Below are 25,131 nucleotides of genomic sequence, written 5' to 3'. Positions count from 1 at the left end.
TCTGAGGCAGCTTTGCTGAGAGCTATAACCATCCTGGGCAGGAAGGTCCTTGGTGTCTTTGCACAGCCACTTAGGGGCTGTAATTATTTCAGCACTCTGTGGTTTGTTTTGCATTGCACAAAGCTTTGGTGGGGGTTCAACCAGAAAGGGGGTCTGATGGGGCATGTGAGCTGGCTGGAGGAAGGAAAGGCCAAAGTCATCAACTGTGTTAGCGCTTCACTGTTCTTTTGTGATTTCTCCAATTAGTGCTGAGCAGGAAGAGCAGTCACAATTAAAATAATACCTATTCAAGATGAAATTATAATTACTGTGGGTTGTTTATGCAAATTTGACAAAGCACGTAGGAGCTGAACTGCCACCCTGAATCTCCTGGTCTAAAGGATGTTCTCAACTATAGTTATGGTTCAATACAATACAATTTTCACCTTTCTGGTTTTCTGCTTTTTCATTTATTGCCTTTTTTCTGCTTTTTCTTGTTTTTAGGAAGAGTTGTGCCTTGCTAAGCATGCTGTGAATTCTCTTATGGTGATTGCTCTTTGGGTGTTGAGAAAAACACTTCCAAACAGGCGAGAGTGGTGGCAGAGGGCACATAGCTGGGCCTCCTTTGGCTTTAGTCGCTGAGCTACGCTGCTTTTCGCCATGCTCAGCTAGCAGGACAGACTCACGTGACCACAACTGGAAGGTGATGCCAGCAGCAGGAACTTTCTGAAGCACTCTTCAACCAGCTTTTGAGTTTCTCCTGGCATATTGGAGCCATTAGATCTGATTCTCCTGGAAACAAATCCCCACAAAGCAACATCCCCCTTAACACAGCTGAGGGAAACAGATGCTTTTGGATCAGGAGCTTCCACCTTTTTTTTGTTTTTCTCCCTGAGCAAACTGATTGCTCGGCTTGTTTCTGCAACTAAAGCAGATGTTTCCGTGGTCACATGAGGCAAAGGGGCAGCCTGGCTGGAGGATATTGCTACAAGCTAGAAAGCATCAACATCACATCAATTTCTCATTTGCTTATTCTCACTTGACCTGACCACTCGCTTAGCAACTGCTTAGCAGCACCTTCCTTGTGGAGAGGGATGTGGGAGTCTCCCAGGCTTAGTGGTCATGGTTGTGTGATTGAGAGACTTGATTTGCTTCAACAGAAGGGCAGCAGAGTTTTTCCAGCCTGTGAGAAATGGGGAGCTTGACTGATGGGACCGAGTCATCATGGCCTTGCTCTGCAGATGAGGTGGAAGCCAAGCAGAGCAGTGGGGGAGGCTGTAGTGAGGATTACATTTTGCTCTGAACTCTGAGGCATCCCCAACTGGACAAAGCTCTGCATCCTCCCTGGCCCTTCCACCTGCACAGAGAGATTCAGAGCTGACAAGGAGGCAGGCAAAGAGACATTTACATTGAGAAAGCTGAAGGCCAATTTGACATTGGCAAGAAAGCCGTGGCTCCCATCTGATGAGCAGGAATATTCGTTCTGTGGGGTAAGGAAGTGCAGATATGGGTCTTACAGCAGAAGGTGCAGTTCCAGTCTCCCAGGAGCAGTCAGAGTGGTAGGGAATGTCTCGCCCTGGCTGATGGAGACACAGGCTCAGTTCTAGCAGAGGCTCCCAAAGTATTCAGCTGGGAACTGCTTTTAGTCTGTTAGTGTGGTTTGGCCCCCTGGGAAGCATCAAGTTGAAATGCAGCACTATAATTAACAACCGACAGCTTAAATAATGTAAGGGAGCTGGGAGGCTGGAAAAGCATCTTCTCTCCCAGCAGAGGCTATGGGGGTGGGAAGGCAATGCAAACACTGCCAGAAGGAATTAGTCCCTCAGGTGGGGGCATGTCAAATAGCTTTTAGCATGGGTTCTGATCTGAGGCAGATGACTGTAGGGAGGAACATGGTCAGTTTGGCGCAGAGGTCTTGTTACTGGTGTTTTCCCACTCTGTGGAACAGCACGTACTAGGATGAGGTGATACTTTTCTCCTTCTGTTTTGGGAAGGTAGAAATTACTCTTAATGGATACAGCTGAGCTGTGATGAGTTTCCTGTTCGCTGACTGATGAGATAACGTTTGACTCTACTTCCCCAGTGACCCAGTTGCAGGAAACCAACCAGCTGGGGTTGAACTGCAGCTGGGCCACAGCAGTTCCACCAGGATCAAATGAGGTTTGTGTTGGCCAAAGTCCTCTTGAGCTTTGTTTCCCCTTCACACCTGGGAGATAATTGATAATGGGCAGGCTAGCTATGGTGGCCAGGGACTAGGACTGTGAGGAAGAATTAGTTTAACCCTGCAGGTGTTGTCATCACAGTTGACAGGCTTTTCCATGTATGTGATAGTCACATTCATGCCCACAGCAATGTCTTTCATTCCTCTTCCTCCCCTTCACCACTTCCCTGACCACCAGCAGATGCATCTCTGTTTCCTTCAGCCAATCCCATGAGGAAGGAAAGCAAGCTGTGGCTGAGCCAAATGGTTGTATTTCACTGGGAAATAAGCAGATGGGACAGACAGATGGGAGAACAAAGCTATATATATATTTTTATTGCACAGATCTCTAATAACCAATAAAATGGGTCTGGGACCACAAAAATCTCTGGCATGGTTGCCATGGCAATATGAACACAATTCCAGTGACATGCAGCAAAGAAATCTTTTGTGTTGTTAGAGAGCTTTCTAAAATAAAAATAAATGAGATTTAAATGAGTGATTACGGCTGCCTCAAGGAGCATCTGCCAAAAACTCTGGGCCAGACCATCTACCAGAGTGTGGTATGGGGTTTTTTTTAACAAAATTGCAACAGTGGAAGAGTGTCCTTGGAGCCAAAGCTGAGCGGCCACAGGAGGCCTTACCTTTTGGAAAATTTTATAAATGAGGGGAGTTGACCTGTGAAAGTCTTTGTCTTGTTAGGGTGGTAGAAGTTTACATGGATTCAAAAATAAACTAGACAAATTCATGGAAGGAAAATCCACAGAGAATTACTCAGTTAAACCACAACCAGGCCTGGAAGTCTGAAAATAGTTGGGAGAAGGGAGACTTGTCAGAGGAAAGAGTTGTTCTTAGTTATACAGGTATCTGCCTGCGGCCACTGAAAGACTATTCAGGCCGGAGAGGGTTGAAATTAGAGGGATTAAATGGCATAACAGATTTCTAGGGATACAAGCCATTGTCTGCCCTGCCATCAGTCTGACATTGAGCTGATCGCTACAAGCAGGTGAAATGGTGAATTTAGTTCTCTTGGAGTTTTTCATAAATGAAATCTTGAAAGGAGGCAGTGTGTTGGATGATTCCTTTGTGGGGCTGCTTGGAGTTTCCCTGTATTGCCAACTACCTCTGCAAGAATGTGAAATGGGACAGAAATATTCACAATCTCACCATCCAAGTCTGTTCAAGTGGTGGTAAGATTGCTGTCTGTCACCTCCTGTGTCAGGGCTTGCTGGGTTCTCCATGAGCACATTCCCCAAGGGGCCAGTTCTCTCTTTGCTTTCCTCTGGATTTTCACATCCCATGTTATCAGTCCCCATGGAAGCAGGGCTTGATCGATTTCCTGAAAAACTTGTTCTGCATATTTCACAGCTGAAACACTGTTACCAAGTCTTTGCTGAATGTGTCCTTTCAGAGCAGGGTGGTGGTCTTAATGAGCACTGGCCTGAGTCCCAGAAGCAAGTGAGATTCTGGAACTTGCTCATAGTTTATGGCTGTGGTTGCCTCTGTCTCAGGAGAGTGGTGGTTCACCGAGTCTCTCGCCTTGTGCCGTGGTGTACTGCTGATGATGACCTTTCATGAAAATTAGTTGTTTCTAGTGTAGAAAGACTGGGTCAAAATCCACATCAACGAAGGGTGTTTGGGCACTGCCAGCTCTTTGCATCAAGGAGCCAGAGAGGAGTTTGGACTCTTCTCTAGCAAGCCACAAACACTCTTCTGTCCTCAAAACAGGCATTTGCCCATAGCTTAACAGCAGAGTGGTCCTGAAAGGTGGGTTGGGAGCTGCCTGGGACCAGGTCACCGGGTTGGTCCAGAGCACTGAACCATTTGATGATACCACCTGGGAGCATCTGCCTCTGCTTGTCCTGGCTGGAAACAGAAACCAAGGAGCAACGGCTCTGGTGTAGCTTTTAGCTCTACCCCTTCTTCCTGCCCTTGGTGGGAAGCAGGGCACAGCTGCCCAAGACCAGTGTGGTGTGGATTCGGCCTGCCACATCCTCCCCTGGGCGCCGGGGGAGGCAGGTACCCCTGCCTGCCTTTGGGGCAGGGTCCATCTGCAGTGCAGCTTGGTGTGGGGAGGCAGGCAGCGAAGCAGTGTTTATTCAGAGCAAGGAAGCGAGCTGCTGGGTGAGCTCTGCGTGGGAAGGGAGCTGTGAAGTGTGACGCCTTGGGTGGATGAATTATAGGCAGGCTTTCCTAGAATAGACCGGGTGGAGGTGAAGGGAAATGAATGCCACAGAGATGTGTTGGCCCTCCCCTTCAGGCTTAGCTGCCAGGGGCTGGGGTGCGTGTGATACACAGAAGTGCCTGGGTCTGATCTCTTCCAACAGGTTTCTTCCCCCACTTTCGTGCCTCCATCACTCCTTTGGTTTGCAGATACTCGCATTCACACGCAAAGCTACTACCAGTGCTCCAGTGAGTGAAGGGGTTGCCTGAGCTATGTTGAACCTAGCTGCTGGGAAGTTTCGTGCTGTACTGCTCTGCTCTGTGACTGCTTCTGTGAGGAAGAGGGAGAACTGTTGCCTCTGTGAACATATGGGGATCGCTGCTGGATGAGTCCATCCTCATTCTTCAGTGGAAGCCACCCACTGAGCCACTCCTTTCACCTTTCCAAGGCTGTAGAACACTTTCATTGGCAGAAGAAAGAGGTTTTGTGTCACTGCACCCAGGACTCCTGTAGATTTCCAGGGAACAGGAAAAGAGATAAATCTCTGTCAGATAAAACACCAGACCTTTTTTGCAAGGAATTTTCTGCCTGGGCTCCCCAGTCCTCTGAACTGAAAAGTAGGCTGGGAGCCTCCTAAAGCTCGCCAAAAATTGGTGAGCAGAGCTGCAGGCCTCGCACCATAGCTTTTCCCAGTCCTGAACCAGACTTCTTCCCTGCACAGAAAGGCATCAGTACCAGGCCCTCTGGGACATCTCTGGGTCTGGGGCTCACGTGCTTGCAGTCTATAGTGCTTTTTCACAAATTTTCATGTTACAGACTCATTAGGAAATCTGAAATAATTGTTCTGAGAAAATCCTTCAAAAGCTGACATGCCCAAATGCGTATTGGCTAGCAACAGTTTGAATCGCAGTGTTCCTTCATGCTCTTTGTCTCCCAGACCGCGTGGGCCAGTGTTTAATGCACAATCTGGATTTATCACTGGTTTATCTTAATGCAGGAAATTGTCCAAAAAACCAGAAAAGAAAAGAGGGAGGAATAGGGAGGAGGGCTTATGACTGTTGGCAGCAAATTTTAATTTGGGTTTGGCAGATGAGGAGTTATTCATGGAAATCTTGTCCCGAAATAACACTGAGCCTGCCCTGCGTCAGCCAAGGCAGGCAGGCAGGCACGTGCAGAATTTGTCTCTTCTTCCCAGCCATGGGGCCGAGCAGCACGCAGGGGGTGAGAACAGGCATGCTGGGTCAGACCAAAGGGCATGTGGCTTGGCAGCTGCCTGCAGGCAGTGCTGTTTCTTGAAGCATGTGAGTAATAGGGCAGAGATAGACGGTCTGGCTCCGCTTGTACATGTTCCTTCACCAGGAACAGATTAGGAGTTGTTTTACGGTTTAAAGTCCTGGTGAGGAGATTTCAGTGAGTGTGTCTCACCCCACGCCGAGCATGTTGCTGGCTTTGGCTCCTGCAAACAAACTTGAATCCTGCAGTGCGCAAAAGCACTCTCCTGTATTTCTTTTGTACCTGCTGATTTTTTAATTTCTTTTGAATTCCATCTTTCTAGTTCTTGGAGAGTGGGGAATGAGCTTTCTGAAGTATTTGCTTCCTGGTCACTCTGAAGATCCTACAAACCTCAGCCATTTCTTTCCTGTCCCTGAACTCTCTTCCAGGCTGAAGACATCTAGGTTAGTCCATCCCTGTAGGGGAGCTGTTCTACACTTTGATCTTTGATTCTTTTGAGTTCTGTTAAAGCTGCAACACCGGCACCACATCAGTCCCCAGTCCCTTCTTGCACTGCCATGGGAGAGAGAGAGAAGAGCTGAAACCATAACATTCCTCCGCCAGCAAAGCCAGAGCATCCTGGCTTTTTGTTTTCTTGTAATGGTACAAACAGGAAGGGAGTCTGATAAGGTCCAGGAACTGATAAGGGATAAGTAACAGCCAGGGTCAGGCCCTGGTCCATAGCACATTAAACTGCATACTACAGTACTTCTACAGAAGCTGCGCATCAGTGACATTATAAATGAAGAAACTAAGGCATGCTGCCTGACTGAAACAACTTACTTATCAAGCAGCCCAGAGCCAGGTGAGAATGATCCTGAGCTCTTTCTGCCCTGGGCTGTCACATTGTTGACCAAGACTGGGCTCCAGTTGCCCCAGGAAAACAGGAAAGATCCTTGCAATGTTGGACAACTGCATTGCTTCAAAACATGACTTCTTTTTTACACAGCCTTTGTTCTTGTGTAACAAACTAGCTCTGTTTCATTCAAGGTGCTGCAGGATCAGGCCCTGAGATGCTGACCTTGGCCAGTGACTGGCCAGGTCCCATCCTGTGGAGGCTTGCACCCTTCGCGTGGTCAGCTCTGTAGAGCAAGCCGTGCTGCAGCGTGGGAGCTGTGTAGGTGGCAGGTCTTTCAGAAAGGCCAGGGACAGTTGGAAAACAGACAAGTGCCTGATCTTATTTGAGCCCCACTCCTGCCAGCCTGTTGCATCTGAATGAATGTGGGTACCATGCCGGAGGGAAGGGGAGGATCAAGCAGGTCTGGCTCTCCTCAGGCAGCCAGGAGGCCACCCACTGGGAACCCTCCCAGCCAGCTCTGCTGAAACAGGAGACAGCTGTGTGAAAGGCTGTTGCCCCGCCATCATCTGAGCCCAGACATGCTCCATCTGGCCAGCCCCACCAGCTATCGTGCTGAGCACACCTGCTGCCTACCAGCCAGCCCGACCCTCAGCCATCTGGCCTGAGACAGCCCAGTTAGAGAGCAACCCCGCAGGTCTCCAGGCTGGGAACTGGGCTAGCTGGTAGGAGCCATTTCATTTGGAGTGAATGCTTGGGAACATGTAGGGAGGGAAGAATAAGAGCAGGGAGATGGTTGGGCTGTGCCATGTAGGGAACCAAATACCTGAAAAACCTTTTACTTTCCAGATTTGTAGCTTTACCACTTCTATTGTTTTTTGAAAAAGGACTTGTATGAGGCTGCTCTCATGCTTTGCCCAGGGAGGCAATGCCAATGTAGTCATTAGCTTCCTTCTGCCTCACCCTCCAGCCCTGTTTCCAATGGGAAAGAGCTGAGAGGGAGGGACCTGGAGTAGCTGGAGGAGCTTTCTGCTTAATTGACTTCACAGTTGCTTTGTGGCCAGCCTCAGCCCCATCCCAGGGGATGGTTAACTCTTTCGTCATGCAGAGTGCCACATCAAAGACCTGTGCTGTGGAAGTGACACTCAGAGTAGACCTGATGAAGGCAAAGAAAGGGAAATATCAAGAATCTTTGCAGCTCAGAGCTCTGCAAGTTTGGCTGAATCCCACCATACCACAGGCCACCCCTCACAGACTTTCTCTGTGTCTTTACAGACCCTTCTCCAAGTCTGGGACAGTTGTCCTTTGTGTGTGGCAGTGTGGAGAGAGATGAAAATCTGAGTGCTGTCCTGAAGCTTTGTGTCCTCACAGCCTTGCTCTCAAATGACCCATCATCCACTCTCTGGTGAGCACTAGGGGCACATCCCTGTGACAGGCCTGACCTTGACATTGCTCCAGGAAAGCGTGGTCTGGGAGGCTGAGCTCCAGGGGCCCACAGAGACGTGGGAGGTCTCCACAGCCACGAGCTGCTGCTCAGCAGCTCAGAGGGAAGGTGTTGGGCTCCAGGCACAGCTCAGCCTCAGCTCTTGCTCACTGGCACCTGTCAGCAGATGCTGGCCCCAAGGAGCTGGAATAGTGCCTGGCTCTTACAACACTGAGTAATTCCCCCGGGGCCAGGCGGGTGCAGCCACAGCAGTGAGCAGCCTGGGATCAAATTTCTTTTCTGCTGCCAATGCTACTTCTATGGGTAAATGAAGCCAGGTCATGGGCTGGCATTGCTTTTCCGCGCTCCCACACGTGTCTCCCTGCATAGCAGAATACTGCTGCGGAATAATGACCAGGCCTTATAGGGCAGTCTGAAATACCTCCTGGCCTATTCTGTCACTTGGAGGAAACTGTGGCTCTGCCCAGCCCCTACGTCTCCCACGTTGCCTTGTTCCTAAGCCCCTGGGTGGCTATGGAGAGGCACAGGGAGATGGCAAGGGCAGAATGTATTTAATCATGAGCATGCTGCTCCTCTTCGCTGTGACACGTTCTGTGCTGTCCAGAGAGGATAAGGGAGCCTAGCCTGCTCCCTGCAGCATTCTTAAGCCTCACAGCATCCCTGTTTCCACGTGCACACACACACGCACGCACACGTGCACACACACACGCACACATGCACACACGCACACGCACACACACATGCGCACACGCACACGCACGCACACACACACACAGTGCCAGCATCCTTCCTGCTCCCCCCACAGAGCCAGACTGGGGCCCTCCCTGCCCGCCCAAGGCAGGAAGGATGCTGGCACTGCAAATAGCAAGTCATTTCCATTTCAGTGCTCCTGCTGCAGGGAAGGGCTGGGCCTGGGTGTGTGGGCGCAGAGCAGCTCCTCTTCGCTTCTCCCTACCTTGTGCTTTTTCTCTGCAGAATTTTCCTGTTATCATATCTGCCCTGCTCCCTCACCTTCATATCTGCCCACCACTATCTCTTTTGCTTTATTCTCCTGAACGCTCTGTAGATGGGGCTTCAGTTACCCCTCCCAGGGCTCTGAGGTGGCAGCAAGCCAGAGAGCCCAGTGCAACACTACCCCAAAGCAGAGTTGCAGCCAGCTGCTCATCCTTCACTTGTGGTCCTCAGGGCCATGAAGCTGGAAGCTGCTGAGCAGAGCCCTTTGAGATCCCCAGGCCCACAAGGGAATGCCCCCAGCTCACAGTGGAAATTAGTCCAGTTCATAGTTCTGTCACCTAGTGTGACTAATTTTTCACCAGCCTCTCTGAGTTCAGTTTCCCTATCTTGGGAAAAGAGGCTCTGACTGCCTGTGATCCTGTGATCCCTACTACTCAATGCCAGATCCTTGAATTCAGGGAGACTCTTCCTCCATCACAGGCAGGGAAAGGCAGGAGAGCCATTGCTGAGCTGTTCTGAGCCCATATCTCTGTCCATCCCTTCTCATCTGTCTACTCGCTGCCAAAGCAGAGGAGTGTGAGATCTCCTAGTGGAAAAACAGAGGGAGAAGGGGGAGAATTGCCAAGTGCAACAAGGCAGAAGCAGGAGGCAGATAGATGCTGTGCCAAACAGAGATGTCAGGCACTCCTTCCGCACCAGGCAGACTGCAAAAGGAGATGGTGTCCTGGCAGCTGAGTGGTGCGGCAGAAGCAGCTCTCTCCTGCCATGGAAACAGAGCTCACAGCGTGGAGCAGGAGCCACCTGCATGGGCTGGTGTGGTTCATACCTGTGTCCCTGCACAGGGCCATTTCTGCTTCCTCTAAGGTATAACCCAAGCAGTTTACAGTCGCCAGCTTTATTGTGCTCCCCTTCTCTTGCTGAAGTGTGCTTCTCTCCCTGCTGAACTTCCGCTGTGCGTCAGCAATCTAGGGCTCCATCTGTCACTAGCCCACCCTCCTTGAACACTGCCATGATGTTTGTGCCCCAGGAGGGGAGGGAAGTGGTCCCTTGCCCAAAGGTACTGAGTGATATGCACAGAGGAGAGGCAGTGACACATCAAGGAGCTTCAGAAACTGGCTTTTATCAAAGCTTTGTCTTGCCCGGGTCTTCTATGTGCTGTTAGCGTTGGGTCTGTAAGAAGAATCGTAGAATCATTTTGGTTGGAAAAGACCCTAAGGTCATCAGGTCCAACTGTTAACCCAGGACTGCTGAGTCCACCACTAAACCATGCCTCTAACCCAGTATCAGACACCAGCTGGCAGAAGGAGACTCTGGCCTAGTTTTCCTGTCCTATCTGACTCATCAGGGCAAAAGGAAACAGACTGGGCCAGCAGTCATTGCGGGCAGGTTGTGGGGGGCTCATCAGTGGCTCTGCAAAAGCAAACACTCTACCTCAAGCACCAGTCCACTTCCAAGCCCCATCTTTGGCACAGATTCCTGTAGGAGAATGCCTTGATGTAGGTCAAAAGCCATGAGAAAGCCAGGGGAGAGATGTGTGCAAGGTGGCCAGCACCATGCTCCAGCCTTCTGCTGTCTCCTCAGCTCTGGCGCCAGCCGCGTGCTGGCAGCACACACCATCTCCAAACACCACCTCCAGCGCAGGAGACAGCAGAGGAGGAAACACGGAGGTGACATAAAAAACAGCATTTGCTTTCTTGGCCATCTGTCACAGTGTCGCATTTGCCTTCCCAAACACATCCCAGCTCAGTACTGGCTGGGAAAAACAGGGAGTTATTTTGGTTCATCAGCATCTAGCGGGATGATGGATCCCACGTAGCAAGCAGGCAGGCAGCGTTCGTGTTGGGACTGCTGGCTTCCTTGCAGGGATAGCACACAGCACCCTGTGCACCCCGAGCCACCGATGGGGCTTAGTCACTGCAGGAGTGTCCACCAGCATCTTTGCTGCTCCATGTTGTCTCCAGCTGCAGGGCTCCTCCCTCTGCCTCACTGACCTTCACGATGGAGACTTGATTTGTCTGAAGATTCAGCTGCAGGCTTAAGGCTTAAGGTCAGGCTTAAGGTCAGGGAGATGCAGGCTACTGCCAGCTGGAGGATCCCATGCTCGCACTTGTCTCCCCTGTGATGGCACTAGCAGCAAATGGCTCCTTGCTGTGAGTCAGGCCAGGGAGCTGATCCAGAGAACTGAGGACTAAAAATCTCCAATATTCAGCCAGATCAGCTCCCTGAGCTGCCCCACTGGTGGGCACAGGAGAGGGGAAGGGAGGAGGGAACCCCCTTCTCCCGTGGCGCGTGCACTGGTCTGCGGTCATGCAGTTGCAGTTTCAGCCGGTGTAAGTGTGCAGTCAGCGCAGGACCCGATTTAGCTAAGCAGGGCTTTGCACGGGGGACTGTGCACACTTGGCGCGTGTTCTCAGCAGCTCCGCAGGTCTCTGGCAGCCTGCAGACAAAGCAGTGAAGTGCTTGGCACCAGTTTCAATCCCAGCACAGCACAATGGGCTCCCTGTGTTCAGCGTGAATACAGCAGCCATGCCAGAGCTCTCGGGCCTTCAGGAGATGTTTTCCTCAAGTCCTGCTCTGGGTGCACTTCCCCAGCTGTCTTCTCATTTTCCTAGTCATGAGGCAGAGTCCCGCGAGCAGACACAGCGAAGGCTGGCAGAGTTTTGACACATTTCATAAGGAGCATTAATAGCGCAAAACTGGAGGCTGTGCTGTTGGAGGACGTCGGCTCCTTCCATATTCCTTTCTCAGGCAATTCATTACCCAGCTGAAATTATTCCTTGGTTAAAAAGACAGGTAATTCTTTTACATTGAGCTTGGGATTTCAGGAGGAAATAACTTGCCGGAGACCCACACAAAGCAAACCATGATAAGAATGGCTTAGAATTTATTACCCTAGGATATTTTTAAGTGGAATAATTTCCTTGAAGTAGCCTGGATTCACAGAGAGATTCCCCCAAGAGGGCAAAGGGAGCAAATCTGAAGGGAAATGGGGTGAAGAAAGTTGGGGAGGGGCAAGAAAAGGAGGTTAGACATTTTGGCATAGGCAAAATGACAAGGGCCAGTTTTGTAACAAGAAGTTATTGTCTTGTCACATTGCAAAAAATGGAGATTAAAACAAGGGAGAAAAAGCCTGAGAAATGGAAATGACGCGTGGCAGCTGGACTAAGGCAAAGCAAGCCAAGTTTTATCACAAGATTTTAATGTTTTGTCTCTTTCTGTTTATTTCCCAAGCTCCAAAATTACCCATCGGCAGGGAACCAATGCCACATACTCCCACCATCTCTGCATTGTGATCCAAAGCAGGAGTAAAGCTTCCCAGCTCCACTGTAGTGAATTGATCTAAACTGAAGACTTTATGTTGAATAAGGTAGCAACAGGTCCCACATAAGTTGCTTTGACCAGGGCATTTTTTACTGTTGCAGCTGACAGAGTCGGTGGCATGCTGCCTGTGTTTCCCAAAAATGCCTCCTTGCACCCAGAAAAGAAAAGCAAGGGAGAAGCTACCAGAAAATCAAGGGGTTTCTGCACAAGGACTGTTAGGTGGCTTGAACAAAGGAAACGAGGATATGTAACACATTTGCAGACACCCCACACAGGGAGGAGAGGTATGAGTAATGTAAGACAAGATAAGAGTTTGAAAGGAGCCCGGTAAAATGGAGAAATGGTGCTGAAATAGCCCCTGTGATGAGGTTCACTAGGAATAAACGCGGAGTTCCACAAACCTGCATTGGTCATCAGCTATGCAAATTGTGGGTGGGGGACAATGAGCTAGGGAGCAGCTTATACAGGAATGGTCCTGGCATTTTAGTGGATCCAAAGCCAAGAGCTCTTCTAAACCTGTTTTTTGGGGAGCTTGAAAAATACCTTTCACAATGTGACAGCCTTTCCCTCCTCTTCTCTGTAGCAGGACACAGTTCCTGTTAGTTGTGCTAGCGGTGTTGCCTGAGGGTCGCTGGCGAACCAGAGAATGAACTGACCAACGTGAAAACCTCTGTTTAATGTTAGTTTGCTGTGGTGTTTTTTTTCATGTTCCCTGATCTGGTTCGCAGCATGACTCCCCTATGTGTGAACTGGGGAGGCATGAAGAGACAGCAAAGATGCAAGGAGCTGGGGATGCTCTAAGCTGTAGCTGCCATGAGCTTTAGCACATGAAAGCACAGTCCTAAACAATCCCCTCCTCCAGAAATGGCCATAACTGCGAGGCTCAGCCGGGCATTTCCACCATCACAAAGAGGAGAAAGCTGATGCTGAGCTTTGTCTTTGCTGTTCTTCGATTTCTTCATCCCACAACCCCCTGCACATGAGGAGGGAGCTATAAAAAGGGACTTCGGCCCAGTGCGTCTAAATGGCCAGCTGTGTTTCTTTGTGTTTTGTTGCCAGGTATTGTTCCCTCCTGACTGTTAAAGGGTAACCTGGTATATACCTTGCAGAGAATAATGGAACTATTAGTCATCCTAAAGCCCTGAAATAAGACACCTGCAGGCAGCAGGTCTGAGCCATTTCAAGTAACTGTGCATGTGGCAAATTCCTAAGAAGCCAAGGTTCTTACTAACTTCTCTCTTCCGTCAGCCTTTGCTGCTCCACGTAGAGCCAAGGAGAAGGAACTGGGTTTGTTGTGGCTCATCCAGCCATGCTGGAGACTTCATCTCTAGTGTAAAGTGCTTTGAAAAAAGCACCTTAAACACAAGAGGATGGACTGGGCACAGCCGTTCTTACCACTGTGAAATGTGGTCAGTGCAGAGAAGGGAAAAGTAAGGTGTCAGGTCTTGACTTGAAACTGTAGCAACATCCAGAGCTGCCTGTCACCTCAGAGCTGCCTTCTTTCTTTTTTCTTTCCATCCACTCGGGAAGCACATAAAGCTGGAAGGTTTTAACACCAAAGCAAAAGAAATACCCCTAGTGATACATCCCAGGTAGATGGAAGTGTGAAAAAAAGCCACAAACTACAGGAATGGTGCAACTGTGGTTAGTATCTCCCTTCTGCACCTCCTGCCAGCCCCAGTGATTATTACATTTCTGTACAATGAGATGACAAAGAGTCAGCTCTGAGTGAAATGTGTGCATAATTTTTCATCCCCCCCATGCCTTGTTTCCCCAGGCACTTTATAAACTCCATAATGAAATGCAGCCACCTGGCACACAGCACGCTGCCTAGCAGTGAGAAGAAGGGAAACTTGAGCCAAGGATACAGAATAAGTCCAGCATTTTTCTAGGCATGGTCCTTCAAGCACTGCAATGAAAAGAACAACCTTGTGTTTGTTTGTTCCTACCTGTACAAGTCTCTCTGAAGCATCCCTGGCCACTGGGAAACTGCCATCTGTACCAAATACCATGAAACAAGTATGTGGAGTCTCACAAGGGACTTGCTAGAAAAGTTGTGTGCACCTGGGCAAGGCAACCTATTTCCTGAAGCTCCTTATCCAGAATCAGTGCATCCCTTCGCCATGTCACATTCATGGTGGAGATACTCAGTTTCATTCAGGTAGAAGGCAGCTCCAGTACAACCAGAAGCTACCAAATCTATGGATTTTTACCAGAAAGCATTGCCAAGGCAGATCTAGAAGTGTCACTGCCAACTCCAACATACACCCTAGAGGTTTCCATCAGCCCAGGACAGCCCTGATCATGAAACAGAGCTTCTGGAAACTCACCAGCTGAGACAGGCTGGGCAGCAGAGACAGGAGAAGGGGCAACCAGCAGAGTTGACTCAGCACTAACCGAACGCAATCAGTCTTTGAGGCCAGCCAGCTGCTTGCATGCTGTAAGCATGATGGAGGCAAGTGGAGATTAAAGCTGTTGTCCTTTCCAGCTGTAACTGTCTGGCATGCTGCAGATGGCCCAGGGTAGGTCCTGTCACATGGATTTTTGGCATGCTCCCATCTGGTTGTGTGAGGTTTAGTGGCCCTCTGGCTCCCCGGTTTCTGAAGTGTGGGATGAAGAACAATGAGCCTTGCTGCGTACATGGGTCACTAATCCATCCTCACTGCAGCCTGGGGGTTTAGGGGTTTTAGCATCTTGCTGGAGATGAGCTGGGCCCTGCAGAGTATTGCAGGTCAATGGGTTCAGTTTCCAGGCTGGTCCTTGCACAATGCTGTGGCAGCTGGCCTAGCGCATGCCAAGCTGGATGGCTGGCTGTACTGGGAATTCATTGCATCCAATTAGTCCGATTTTCAATTATCTGAGAGAATGAACTTAGCTAATTAAAGCCTAATTACATTTTGCCTGCTTCTTCAGCTGTCTTGTCCTATTAAACCTGCATTTTGGGACTCTGCAAGGCAAGAGGGGAGTACTTAGAGCTGCACAGAAACCTGTAAGTTGTGAACACTTGTGGGGCCTGCCAGAAAGGATGACTCTGGATTTAACCCCACATGCATGAAAGCTTGAGCCATGCCAGGACAGAGAGCCAGCATCCAGCACCAGCCAGGCAGCTGTCACAGAAAGGGAACAGTGCCCTGAGCTTGCTTTCATGCACACCTTGTTTTCCTGGAAGGTGAAGTGTTCTGCACAAGCACCTGCATTCATCCTCACACCCACGCTTGTGTACCAGCCTTGAACAATACCAACAAACACACTAAGGTAACAAAATCAGCTCTTTAATGAAGAAGCAAGAGTTGTGTAGCTCTGCAGTTCCAGCCCCTTTTCCAGAAAGATCACTCTAGTTGCCTGCTGTCACAGGGTAGATGTTTCTCCTGCCTCTTGTTGATTATTGCCTTGATCATCTCCACTTCCAGTGTCATGTCCACAGTTAGAATGAGGTGATAACTCATGTCCTCACAGTATTGAACCCTTTCAGAAGAACTGGAGCATCACAGGAAGGATGGATCTTGTCTCCTTTTCCCCTACAGTCATTCAGAACAAAACCAAAAGTGGTGTTCACTGAAGGCACATATCAGCAAGGCACAGCTGGTGCTGCATAAATCATAAACAGCCCCTGAGCCCACGTGGAAAGAAAAGGCAGATCTGACAAGGGATTCAGGTGCTGTGTCCTCTACTCTCACAGCTCCTTGCTAGGAGAGTAAATAGACCTGCAGAGTTGGTATCTTCAAAGATTGTTGCTGGGGCAAAAGAACCCCATTCATCTGATAAGTGATATTGAGATAGATTTGATTAACTCAAAAAGAGGAAACTTGTTTGATTTAATAGCTGCTCCCTGACTACACCCCAACAGAGAGCGCTTTGCCATGTCCAGGACTCAAGATCCTGACCAGTTGAACATGGTAGACAGAGTGCCAAAACAGCTGCCTTCACCTTGGAGTCATCTGTGACCTGCAGCCAAGATTGCCATGCAGACTCATCTCTCAGCTTCTTGCACTACTGTGCTAAAACCTCTGTTATTAAAAAGTCATTTTTGCTTTGTTGTTGATTAACCTGCCTTAAATTAATGACATGAAAATGTCATCCACTCTAATGAGCTTCTGGGAAGGATGAGAGCTGCAAAGGCATCTCTGAAGCTAGACTTCTGTTGTTCTTACAACCTGAAATACATGTAGATGAGCAGCGTTTTTCAGATCAGAGACAGTCACTTTAGATATGTGTTCACGTCTTTGAGCGTTGCCAGTGCCCCCACCGCTTTCCAGCATGTTGACAGTGATGTCTTCAGGGATGTGCCAAACCATACTGATTACTGGCAGCATTCTGATTTTCTCTTAACTGCATTTTCCATAACCATGTGTTCATGGAACAAACAAGTCCAAGAAATTGCCTGTCTCTAAAATCAGAGCAGCGCAAACTTGACCAGACTGCTGGGGAATTGCTTGGCTAAGTCATCTTCATGGGGGAACTAGTGTGAACCCAAAGATGTATTCAACACCATGGAACAGGCAGTTGTTAAGGCTGCTGAGGATGTCGTGTGCTTCCCTGTGTTCACTGTTTTTCCAAAGACATATTCTCCAGGACTAAAACCAGGGGTTTCCAATCCCTCATTCATACTTGAGAAAACCAAGTTGGATTCAGAAAGCCAAACAACTGCTTTGAGGACATCTACATTTACATGTGAATCCATTAAATCTGAGATATCACCCTGCACAGACAGCATGGTCCAAAGCAATGTCCTTGAATGCACTGTGGTCTTTTAACTATGTCATTTTGCCACTGCCCAGGGACTGTTCAGGTCAGGCTGTCGGCACAGGTCTGGACCATACCAACAACCGTTCTCACAGGTTAACAGTACCATCAGGCAAGTTCCAGTGCCCAGGAACATCCCTGGCCCTGTTCAGTTTCCTAGTACAGATGGAGCTGTGAGATCCATATTTTATACAGAGGACTTGAAATGCTCACACAATTCTGTAACAGCTCTGATTTGGAAACAGGAAGAGGGACAACCCACATTTATTTGGAAGTGAGGAGCTTTCTGTGCCCCAGATTTTGTCGTGTGCGCCTGGTGCTCTGCACACCTCAGTAGGGAGCAAGCCCTGTGTCAGGCTAGCAGCTCCAGGCAAGGTAGAGCACAGGGCCAGGGCAGGACAGGGGATCTGAGGAATTCCATGCCAAAATACCATCAGCAGCCACAGCGGCAAAGCAGCTGGAAAGACACAGAAACTGGGAAATGTTTCCCTCTGAGATGGAGAAACTGGTAGGCAAAGTCTTGGAAGCTGTGAGGCAATGCTGGCTCTTGAATTCTGTCATCTTTTGGCCTCAGTTCTCCCTGAGTACTTGACTCTGATAGCATCAACTTGTCCCTCTCTGGCAGAGCTAATGGACTACAGAGGCTTTATCTGGAGGCTAATAGCTCTCACAAAGTGGGGACAAGAGAACCATGCTGAGCTGCATCGGGCATTAACGGACCAATGTTCCTGAGTAATTGCACTGTGTATTTCAAGCCATCTCTTTGCTAAGTGAACCCCTACATGCACTGCCACAGCTTCCTTAATAGAGAACGGGCTCACAAAGCTGTTGATTTAACCAGCACTAAATTAAAATTCAATATGAGGATCAAATGGACAAACCTGACCCACTTGCCAGAGGGGATGGCTTGGGAGGGGAGGTGGAAGTAGGTTTTTGCCCACTGATGGAAGGGCAGGAGGGAGACACAGGAGATTTCCATTCTTGCTTGATGAGTGCCCCTTTGCTTGGAGACCTCCCCAGAGCTCAGGAAACCTGTGTTTTCTTCTTAGGTCTGTCATGTGGCTTTAAGAAAAGTGCTTTGTTACCTCCTTCCCAGCCTCTGAACTGCCTGCCTCATCTTGGAGACCAGCTTTGGGACCTTCATCACTTGGGAAGCAGGTAACTGTAGGCAGGCTGCAAACTGGGATCACAGCATCCTTCTGTGGGCTTGGCTGGGATGAGGGCTTGTCCGTGACTGCTCTCTTGTGCATATACACTTTGAGAGACAAGTGTCCTTCCCGTTAGCCAGCTGGGGACACACCTGAAGCCAGCCCAGAGGTCTGGAAGGGAAACCAGGTGGTGGAGGAGCATCCCAGACCCATCCATGAGAGGGGTCCAGCCCCTCACCCCTCACAGCACTCAGCTTCAGACCCGCGGAGATCCACTCCAGCCATTCCCCAGGCTTTCCAGGGCAACGTGTGTCTGGAGCAACCTGGTTCCCCCCACCTACCTACAGAACAAGCCCAGAACTGCCAGACGAGAGACAGGAAACTGCTACTTACTTAATTTGATTTTATTTTACTTCTTTTTTATTTTTTGGGCTTTCAGAAATGTGTTCAGTCTGGATTGAGGTTACAACCCGGGTAATGCCTCCCTGCCTAAAAAAAAGGCTGTAACCATAACAACCTGACTCTGCGCTTCATTACCATGGCAATTCTCAGGAATTATTAAATACTGTGTATGTTTGGTGCACCTGCTCCAGTACATCTGGTGCCAGGCTCAGGTTGGGATCCTCCCTCCCCCCTAATCTGTTTGTCTGTCTCTTCTTGTTTAACTCTTTCACTGCCCTCAACCAAGACTGCCAGGGCAGGGAGAAGGAGGTGGGTATGGTTTGGGACTTGGTTTGGGTTTTTCCCCACTGCAGGGAGGACTGTATGACCAGAGTTTCTGCATTTGCTCAGGTGGGTCAAGCCACCTCTTTGTTTCTCCAATTGTAAAATTGGTGATTACAGAGGTAGAGGATTTATCTTTGCAGGCAGGCTGCTCAGCAGGGAAAAATGATCTCACAATTGCCTTTCTCTGCTGCCTGTCTAGAAATAAGAAATTCCAGCTGGAACAGAATTGCGGCAAGTGGGGACCAGCCCAGAGACAGGGAACTGTTCCTGAAGCAGGATGGTGAAGATCCAGTGCGGGTTGCTCTTGGTGGGGGTCAAGAAGCAGTTCTCCATTAGTAGGACAACTTATACTGACCATGTACTACCTAAAATGATGATTGCTTTCAGCAAAGAGATGCAGAGTAGATGAACCAGTGGCTCAGACCAATGTGGCCTGTCCCACAGAACTGACCCGGTATCTTGTATTCCACTGCTAGGAGATGATTCTAAATGAGACTCAATGGCTGGTCCTCACTCGGTCACTGATGTGATGATCCACGTAAACATGTCCCTTCTCTCCCTGTCTCTCTGCTGTACTTTATAGCCAGCAGTGTCTCTCAATCATACTTGTACAGCTCCTGGCACCCCAGTGACGTTCTAGAAGCTAAGATGCTACAAGTAACAATTAAAAAAAAAAAATCAAAATAATATTCATTATATTCAGCCTCATTCCAAAAAAAAAAACCCGCTTAAATTTTCTTGGGAGCCAGTATCCGCTTGTGAGCTTAAGCTGAATAAGTAGGTGTGAGATGGAAAAAATGCAGCTATCTGTGGGGAAGGGCAGAAAGAGCCCTATGGTCTGCTTTCCTTACACAGGCCCTGGAGTAACCACCTCATCCTCTGGCTGGAGGACTCGTGCCTCTAGGGCAGGACAGCTGGATTTCCAGGGTCTGAGATAGCAGCTCTTCCCCTGAGATCTGGGGAGCATCATGGTGCCCTCAGCACCTTCTTTCCACCGGGCATGACCTGCACTGGCATCTGCTTTGTGCGAGCAGGATGGGGAAGGAATCGGGGCAGCTAAAACAGCAACCATGACCTCACCTCAAGAGGGTCTTTAGACCCCAGATCTCTAACCCGGGGGTTCCCTCACCATGCCAGCCCTCTGTTGCCTTCCTTCTGGTCTCCCCTTGCCATACCAGTGCTGGCATCAATCCTCCAGAGATCTTATTTTCCCCAAGTAATTCCTCCTCTCAGTGGGGTAATCAGCCTTTTATTGGGAATCTAACAGGATGGGACTTCTGTGCAAATCTCTTAAACCCACTGCAAGACAGCAGCCCAGTAACCCCATGTGGACACGTGCCATGTAGTATGGTGCCCACCAACTGCTTTGCTCTGCTGACCCTCCTCTGTTGGTCCACATGGACACACAGACATGTATGTACATAACGCAGACGTAGCCCTTATGGTCAGGAAAGAGACACAGCACAACTAGAGGATGAATAAGCCAATGTAAAGTTGGGCTCTTGTCCCAAGGGGCCATGGGCAAACACCTGTGCAAGCTCCCCCTGTCTCAGTAGGTTCCCAGCTCTGCTTGCTGGGGCATTACTGCTCCTCCACCTCATGTATCCATGACCTTCCTGTGGCTGACGTTTCTCACCCCCACGCCCCACTCCTGGATGTGGCATCTGAGGACACTTGGCAAGTTGGTGGCTACGTGGGATTGCAGAGCCATGTTTCCCCACTGGGAAAACACATCAGCTCTGACGGCCTCTGGCAGAGCAAGGCAGGTAGGGACAGCTGAGACAATTTGACCAGCATCTTCACTCAGGGCCTTGTTGCAGACCAGTTAAGGTGATTTTGATAGGTTCTTTGTATTAGCAGCTCTTCCCGTGCCTTGCTTGCATTGCTAACACTGGAAGGTTTCTTCCATCTTCCCTGATTTCTCCCTGAACTCATCTTTGGGCCATGGCTGGTGGATGGATCGCCAAGAGAGACCAAATGCCAGCCTAAAGCAGAAGCTGGGTGAGAGTTTAGTGACTACATCTGGGCTGTCCTCTGATAGCACAGCAACATGAAGATGCAATTACACAGTTAGGTTATACATGCAAGTACAGTCCTAAGTGTGTGCAGAGCTGGGTCATCATATGCATTGGGGATTATTTGCATCTCAACCTGAAAACGTGACCAGGCTGTGCTCCCACCAGCGGTTTGCACTCATATGCAAAGGAGTCAATGGCCATAACACCCCCTCCCACAGCAGGGACCAAAATCCCCTTCCACCCTGCTGTGTGAAGCCACTTTTACATCTGTCCACATGACAGCAAACCCTCGGTGCCGAGAAGGCTGCTCAGGTGTGCAGACCTACAAGCTGCTCATGAAAATCAGAGCCCTGCCTGTTCAGCCATTTTACTGGCACCAGCAGGACGTTTCAGAGCTTTGAATCCCAGGTTCTGGTCCTGCTGCCATGTTGTCTTTGTGCCCTTAAGGCATCACAGACCACAGGTTAGTGGGAGCAAGCAGTGACAGTGCTGCAGTAGTCCTGCTCTGCATCGGGTTTAGTCCACCAGTACCCTGTGGGAACCTTGCAGAAGGTGCCCAGCAAATACTGATTAGTTACAAAATGTACTCTAATCTTGTTCCTCCTTTTGGGAAAGGCAGAGAGCTGTTCTTCTGGATTTACATCCAAGTACATCAGATCATCAGCTCCTCCAGCATCCAGGATTGCTTTCCCACTACAGAAGTGGACCCAGCAGGAATACTGTTGGTAAAACAAAAGTCAAATTATTTCCATCTCACACCCACAGACAGAGCTGTAATTCCATCACAGAACAAAGGTCAGGAGTCCTCCTCCTCTCACATAATTTAGTTTTGACAGCTCGTCAGGATCAGAGGAGCTGGAGATTTTAGCTTGGAGGCTGAAATCTTGCTTTGCAAGAGGTGCTCAGTGCATCTTCATGAATCTCTGCTACAGCACTGTGCAGGTATTTAACACAAACCTGAAATACATAATTCCTGATGAATTGATTTGCTGCTGGTAACTGATACTTGCCTGTGAGAAATGTATGGTAGTTTCTGCTTTAAAGAAACATGTCCAGTTAGAGTTCGGTTGGAAGGTGAGATGATTATATCTGGAACTGGGATTGGAATACCTGAACTCTGCACACACAGAGAAAGAAAATGAAGACAACACAAAATTCTTTTGAAACAGTTTCTTTTTTTCCTGAATGTTCACCAGTTTTCAAAAAACTACAAAAACCTCAAAGACTGTAACAATATAGCACTTGATAAAAAGGCTGTTTTGTACAAAAACAAGCATGCTTTAGTTTTGGGGTTGGAGTGGGTTTTTGTATTTATCTGGGTTCTTTTCTTCCTTTAGCATAGTGTGAAGAGAGAAAGTACCAGCTTATTTAACAGGTTAGCTCAGAAAAATAAGGAAAAACATGCTTTCCCCATTACAAAATTTTACCAGAAGATTCATGCTTGAGGTCCGAAATACAAACAGACTGACACATTTTGAAGCATGCAGACTTTGTTGTACAACCCACACATAACTTCCCTTCCCCTTCCCCATGGTCAAAGATGTGGTCCATGACATGTGTTTTCCTTTCCCTTTAGTTTGTTTTTTTTGTTTTCTTTTTGTAGTGAGTTATTCGCTTTTTTTTTCTGTCTTTTTTTTTTTTTTTTTTTTTTAGCCCTAAATCCCAGGTAGTGGTATCCAAGGTAACAGCAGAAAAAAGTCCAGATCTGCACATTATCACTGTTTCTGTAAGTTTCATGCAAAACTTAAGCCATTTCTGCATGCAACACGATGCTGGTCATTTATTGTGCTTCATACAACTGAGGGGAGACTTCCCCATTCACCACAACAGTTTGTTGATTGGTGACTGCAGGTTTGCTTTCCCATGGACACAGACATATTAAAAGACCCCTCCCACCCTCTCCAGTCCCCCCCAGCTGCCCCAAACACATGGGAATGTGCATCTCAGCACCAGGTCCAGACAGTTCACTTGCCTACAAAAGCCCGGTGCCTTCAGTAAAGTCCTATGATTGCAGCTCCCACGTCCTTGGAAGGTCTTCGGTCCTTCACCAGAAAGTTAATCATGCTCTCCGACTTGATGAGCAAGTTGCAGCCCAGAAAGAAGATGCCAAACATCACAGTCAAGGAGAGGACACAGAGGACAGCGATCTGCACCACCCGTGTGATGTAAAGGCTCCTCTCATCGGGTGCCAGGACCGAGGAGCTGCCATCGGTCGCCAGCACTGAGCTGGTCCCGTTGCAGCAGGCCATGAGCATCCCCAAGCCCTGGGTCCTGTTGGGGTAAGCTCCCTGCTCTAGGAGAGTCTGATTGAAAAAGGATCCATTCATGGTCTATGCGCGATCCCAAACCTCTGGGGAAGGCAAGTGGAAAGCTTGCTGTCCCCCTGCCCACCCCTCACACGCCAGGGCTGGGTGCCGTGGGCCGGCGGGCTCCGAGCCACCTCCTGCCTTGCTCTCGCAGTACCTCGGACGGGAGGAAACTTCCTCGAGGCTGCGAGCAGGTGGGAAGCCAATTTGTGCAGCCGAGGGATGGCTCGCTCCCGGATCCCTCCTGGCACAGGCAGCGTTAGCACAAGCCCCCAAACAAGGAGAAAGAGAGAGCGAGAGAAAAGGCGAAGGGGGCGCGGGGGAGAAGACGGCAGCTGAAGATCACCCCATGCCTCCTGCCCTCGCCGCTGCCCCGAAGCTGCCACCCCAAGGCACAGCCCGTTCCCCGCCGGCTCTCGCGCAGGAGGGAGAGCTGATTCCTGCCGGCTGGGAGCTCCACAAATGCAAGTTCCACACTAAAGTCTTCACCGTGTTCAAAGAAAAAACAGCAACTCCACCCCCTTCCAGCCTCCCCCCAGGACCGCCTTCCTCCCCCTCCACGCTCACCCAGGCTGCCCACCCCTTCCCCACGCCTGTGCACCCCCTCTCTGCCCTGCCACGGGTGCCAGCACCCACCCCTGTGCCACCCCCAGGTGGGGGCTGACCCCTGAGGCCCTGCGCAGCGTCACCTCACTCATCCTTCCTCCCGGCTCCCCCGCTTGCTCCCAAAAGCAGCCCCCACGGTCGATGTTTGTCCTGGGCTGCTGGCAGGTGCCTGCCCCCCCCCACGAAGGCTCCCGTGAGCCTCGGGTCAGTGCTGCTCTCGCTGATCCCCGCTTGCTGCTGCGTGCCACCCACTCCTTAGAGCAGCGCCGGCCGAAGCCAGCCCTGGCCACCCCCGGCTCTGCTCAGCGATGCCTACCCTGTGCCTCCAGATGAAAGCTGAATCCTTCCCTCTTCCTGCATCCTTATCTTCTCTGGCTGGGGGTTTCCACCCCAGGCACCTTTGCCTCCCTCTTCTCCCTCTCCTGCTCCTTTAGCCCCTTTGAAGGGGAGCGCTGCACCGCTGCACCCCGATCTCTACCCAGTACCCCTGCCCTGCCCTGTCCCCAGCCCTGGGTCCTACAGCAGCATCACGGCTGCACCCAGGGCTGGAGCACCACAGACCCCCTCGCCCAGGCCCCTCAGCCCCAGCGAGGCAATCCCAGGGGGAGTTTCATCGCGCTTCCCTCCCTGTGTCTGCGTAAGCCCCTGAAGTGACACCACAAGTCGGGGTGTCCAGCCATGCCTGGCTCAGTCCCGACCCTGTAGGTCCCAGGGCTGTGCCCGTGTTACAGCCGTGTCACAGCTTCTCGGCTTCACCCATCAGCTTTCGCCTGGAAAGGCGCAGGGAGGGCACAGAACTGCAGCTCACCCCCCAGCCACCATGTGAGGACCTTGTCCTCATTTATCTGTGTACCTCTTGGCTTGCCTTCTTTGCCCAGCCCCCAAAAGGGGATATTCCTAAGCCTAAGATGAGAAGTGATAAATTGCAGCTAAAGGCGGGCACGTGAGGCTGGCTGGCCGCAGGTGGCCAGTGGCTTGGGACAGAGAGTGTCAATCGATTTTCATTTTCGGCAGCTGGGACCTGTGCCCCTGTTCTGCTGCTGTGACTTCAGGGGCTCAAAAAACAGTTGCTCTGTGTTTTACTTGTTGCTTTTTCCTCCTTGTTTTGCACTTGGCATCTCTCTCCCTAAAGGGCTGCCCGACCTGCGAGAGCAGTTTGCAGCAGAAGCGCTTGCAGGAGGGAGGCCAAAAGCCCTGATCGAACAAGAGCATCTGCTCCTGTTTAACCTGAGGGCCTGGAATAATCCCCACGGGAAAGCAGAGCATCCCCCCTGCCCCAGGGCGGGTGGGAGCTCCTCTCCCCTGCTCGCTCCCAGACTGAAGGAGTTTCTGCTCCCTCTTGTGGCTCCAGCTCCAGCCTCTCTTCTCCCCCGCACGCCTGAGCATGGCTTCGAGCTGCTGCACCCACTGCTCCTGGGTCACAGCAGTGATGGGGGGGGGGGGGGGGCTCTGGG

General features: G+C 50.1%; 1 protein-coding gene and 1 long non-coding RNA gene across 2 annotated transcripts; one reads left to right on the top strand and one right to left on the bottom strand.

The window, feature by feature from the left end:
- Positions 1 to 488: 488 nt before the first annotated feature.
- Positions 489 to 22,343, top strand: LOC119159097. Its single transcript, XR_005108028.1, has 3 exons — positions 489 to 1,469; positions 17,923 to 18,031; positions 18,947 to 22,343. It is a non-coding gene; the product is annotated as an uncharacterized LOC119159097 (long non-coding RNA).
- Positions 22,344 to 22,394: 51 nt separating this feature from the next.
- RPRML (reprimo like) lies at positions 22,395 to 23,570 on the bottom strand. The gene has a single exon (XM_037411261.1). It carries the CDS (start codon positions 23,090 to 23,092, stop codon positions 22,757 to 22,759), a length of 336 nt encoding a protein of 111 aa, XP_037267158.1. The 5' UTR covers positions 23,093 to 23,570; the 3' UTR covers positions 22,395 to 22,756.
- Between the last annotated feature and the right edge of the window lie 1,561 nt (positions 23,571 to 25,131).

Source organism: Falco rusticolus, chromosome 18 (assembly GCF_015220075.1).
Source record: "Falco rusticolus isolate bFalRus1 chromosome 18, bFalRus1.pri, whole genome shotgun sequence".
Lineage (NCBI taxonomy): Eukaryota > Metazoa > Chordata > Aves > Falconiformes > Falconidae > Falco > Falco rusticolus.
This window is presented reverse-complemented; position numbering and strand designations above follow the sequence as displayed.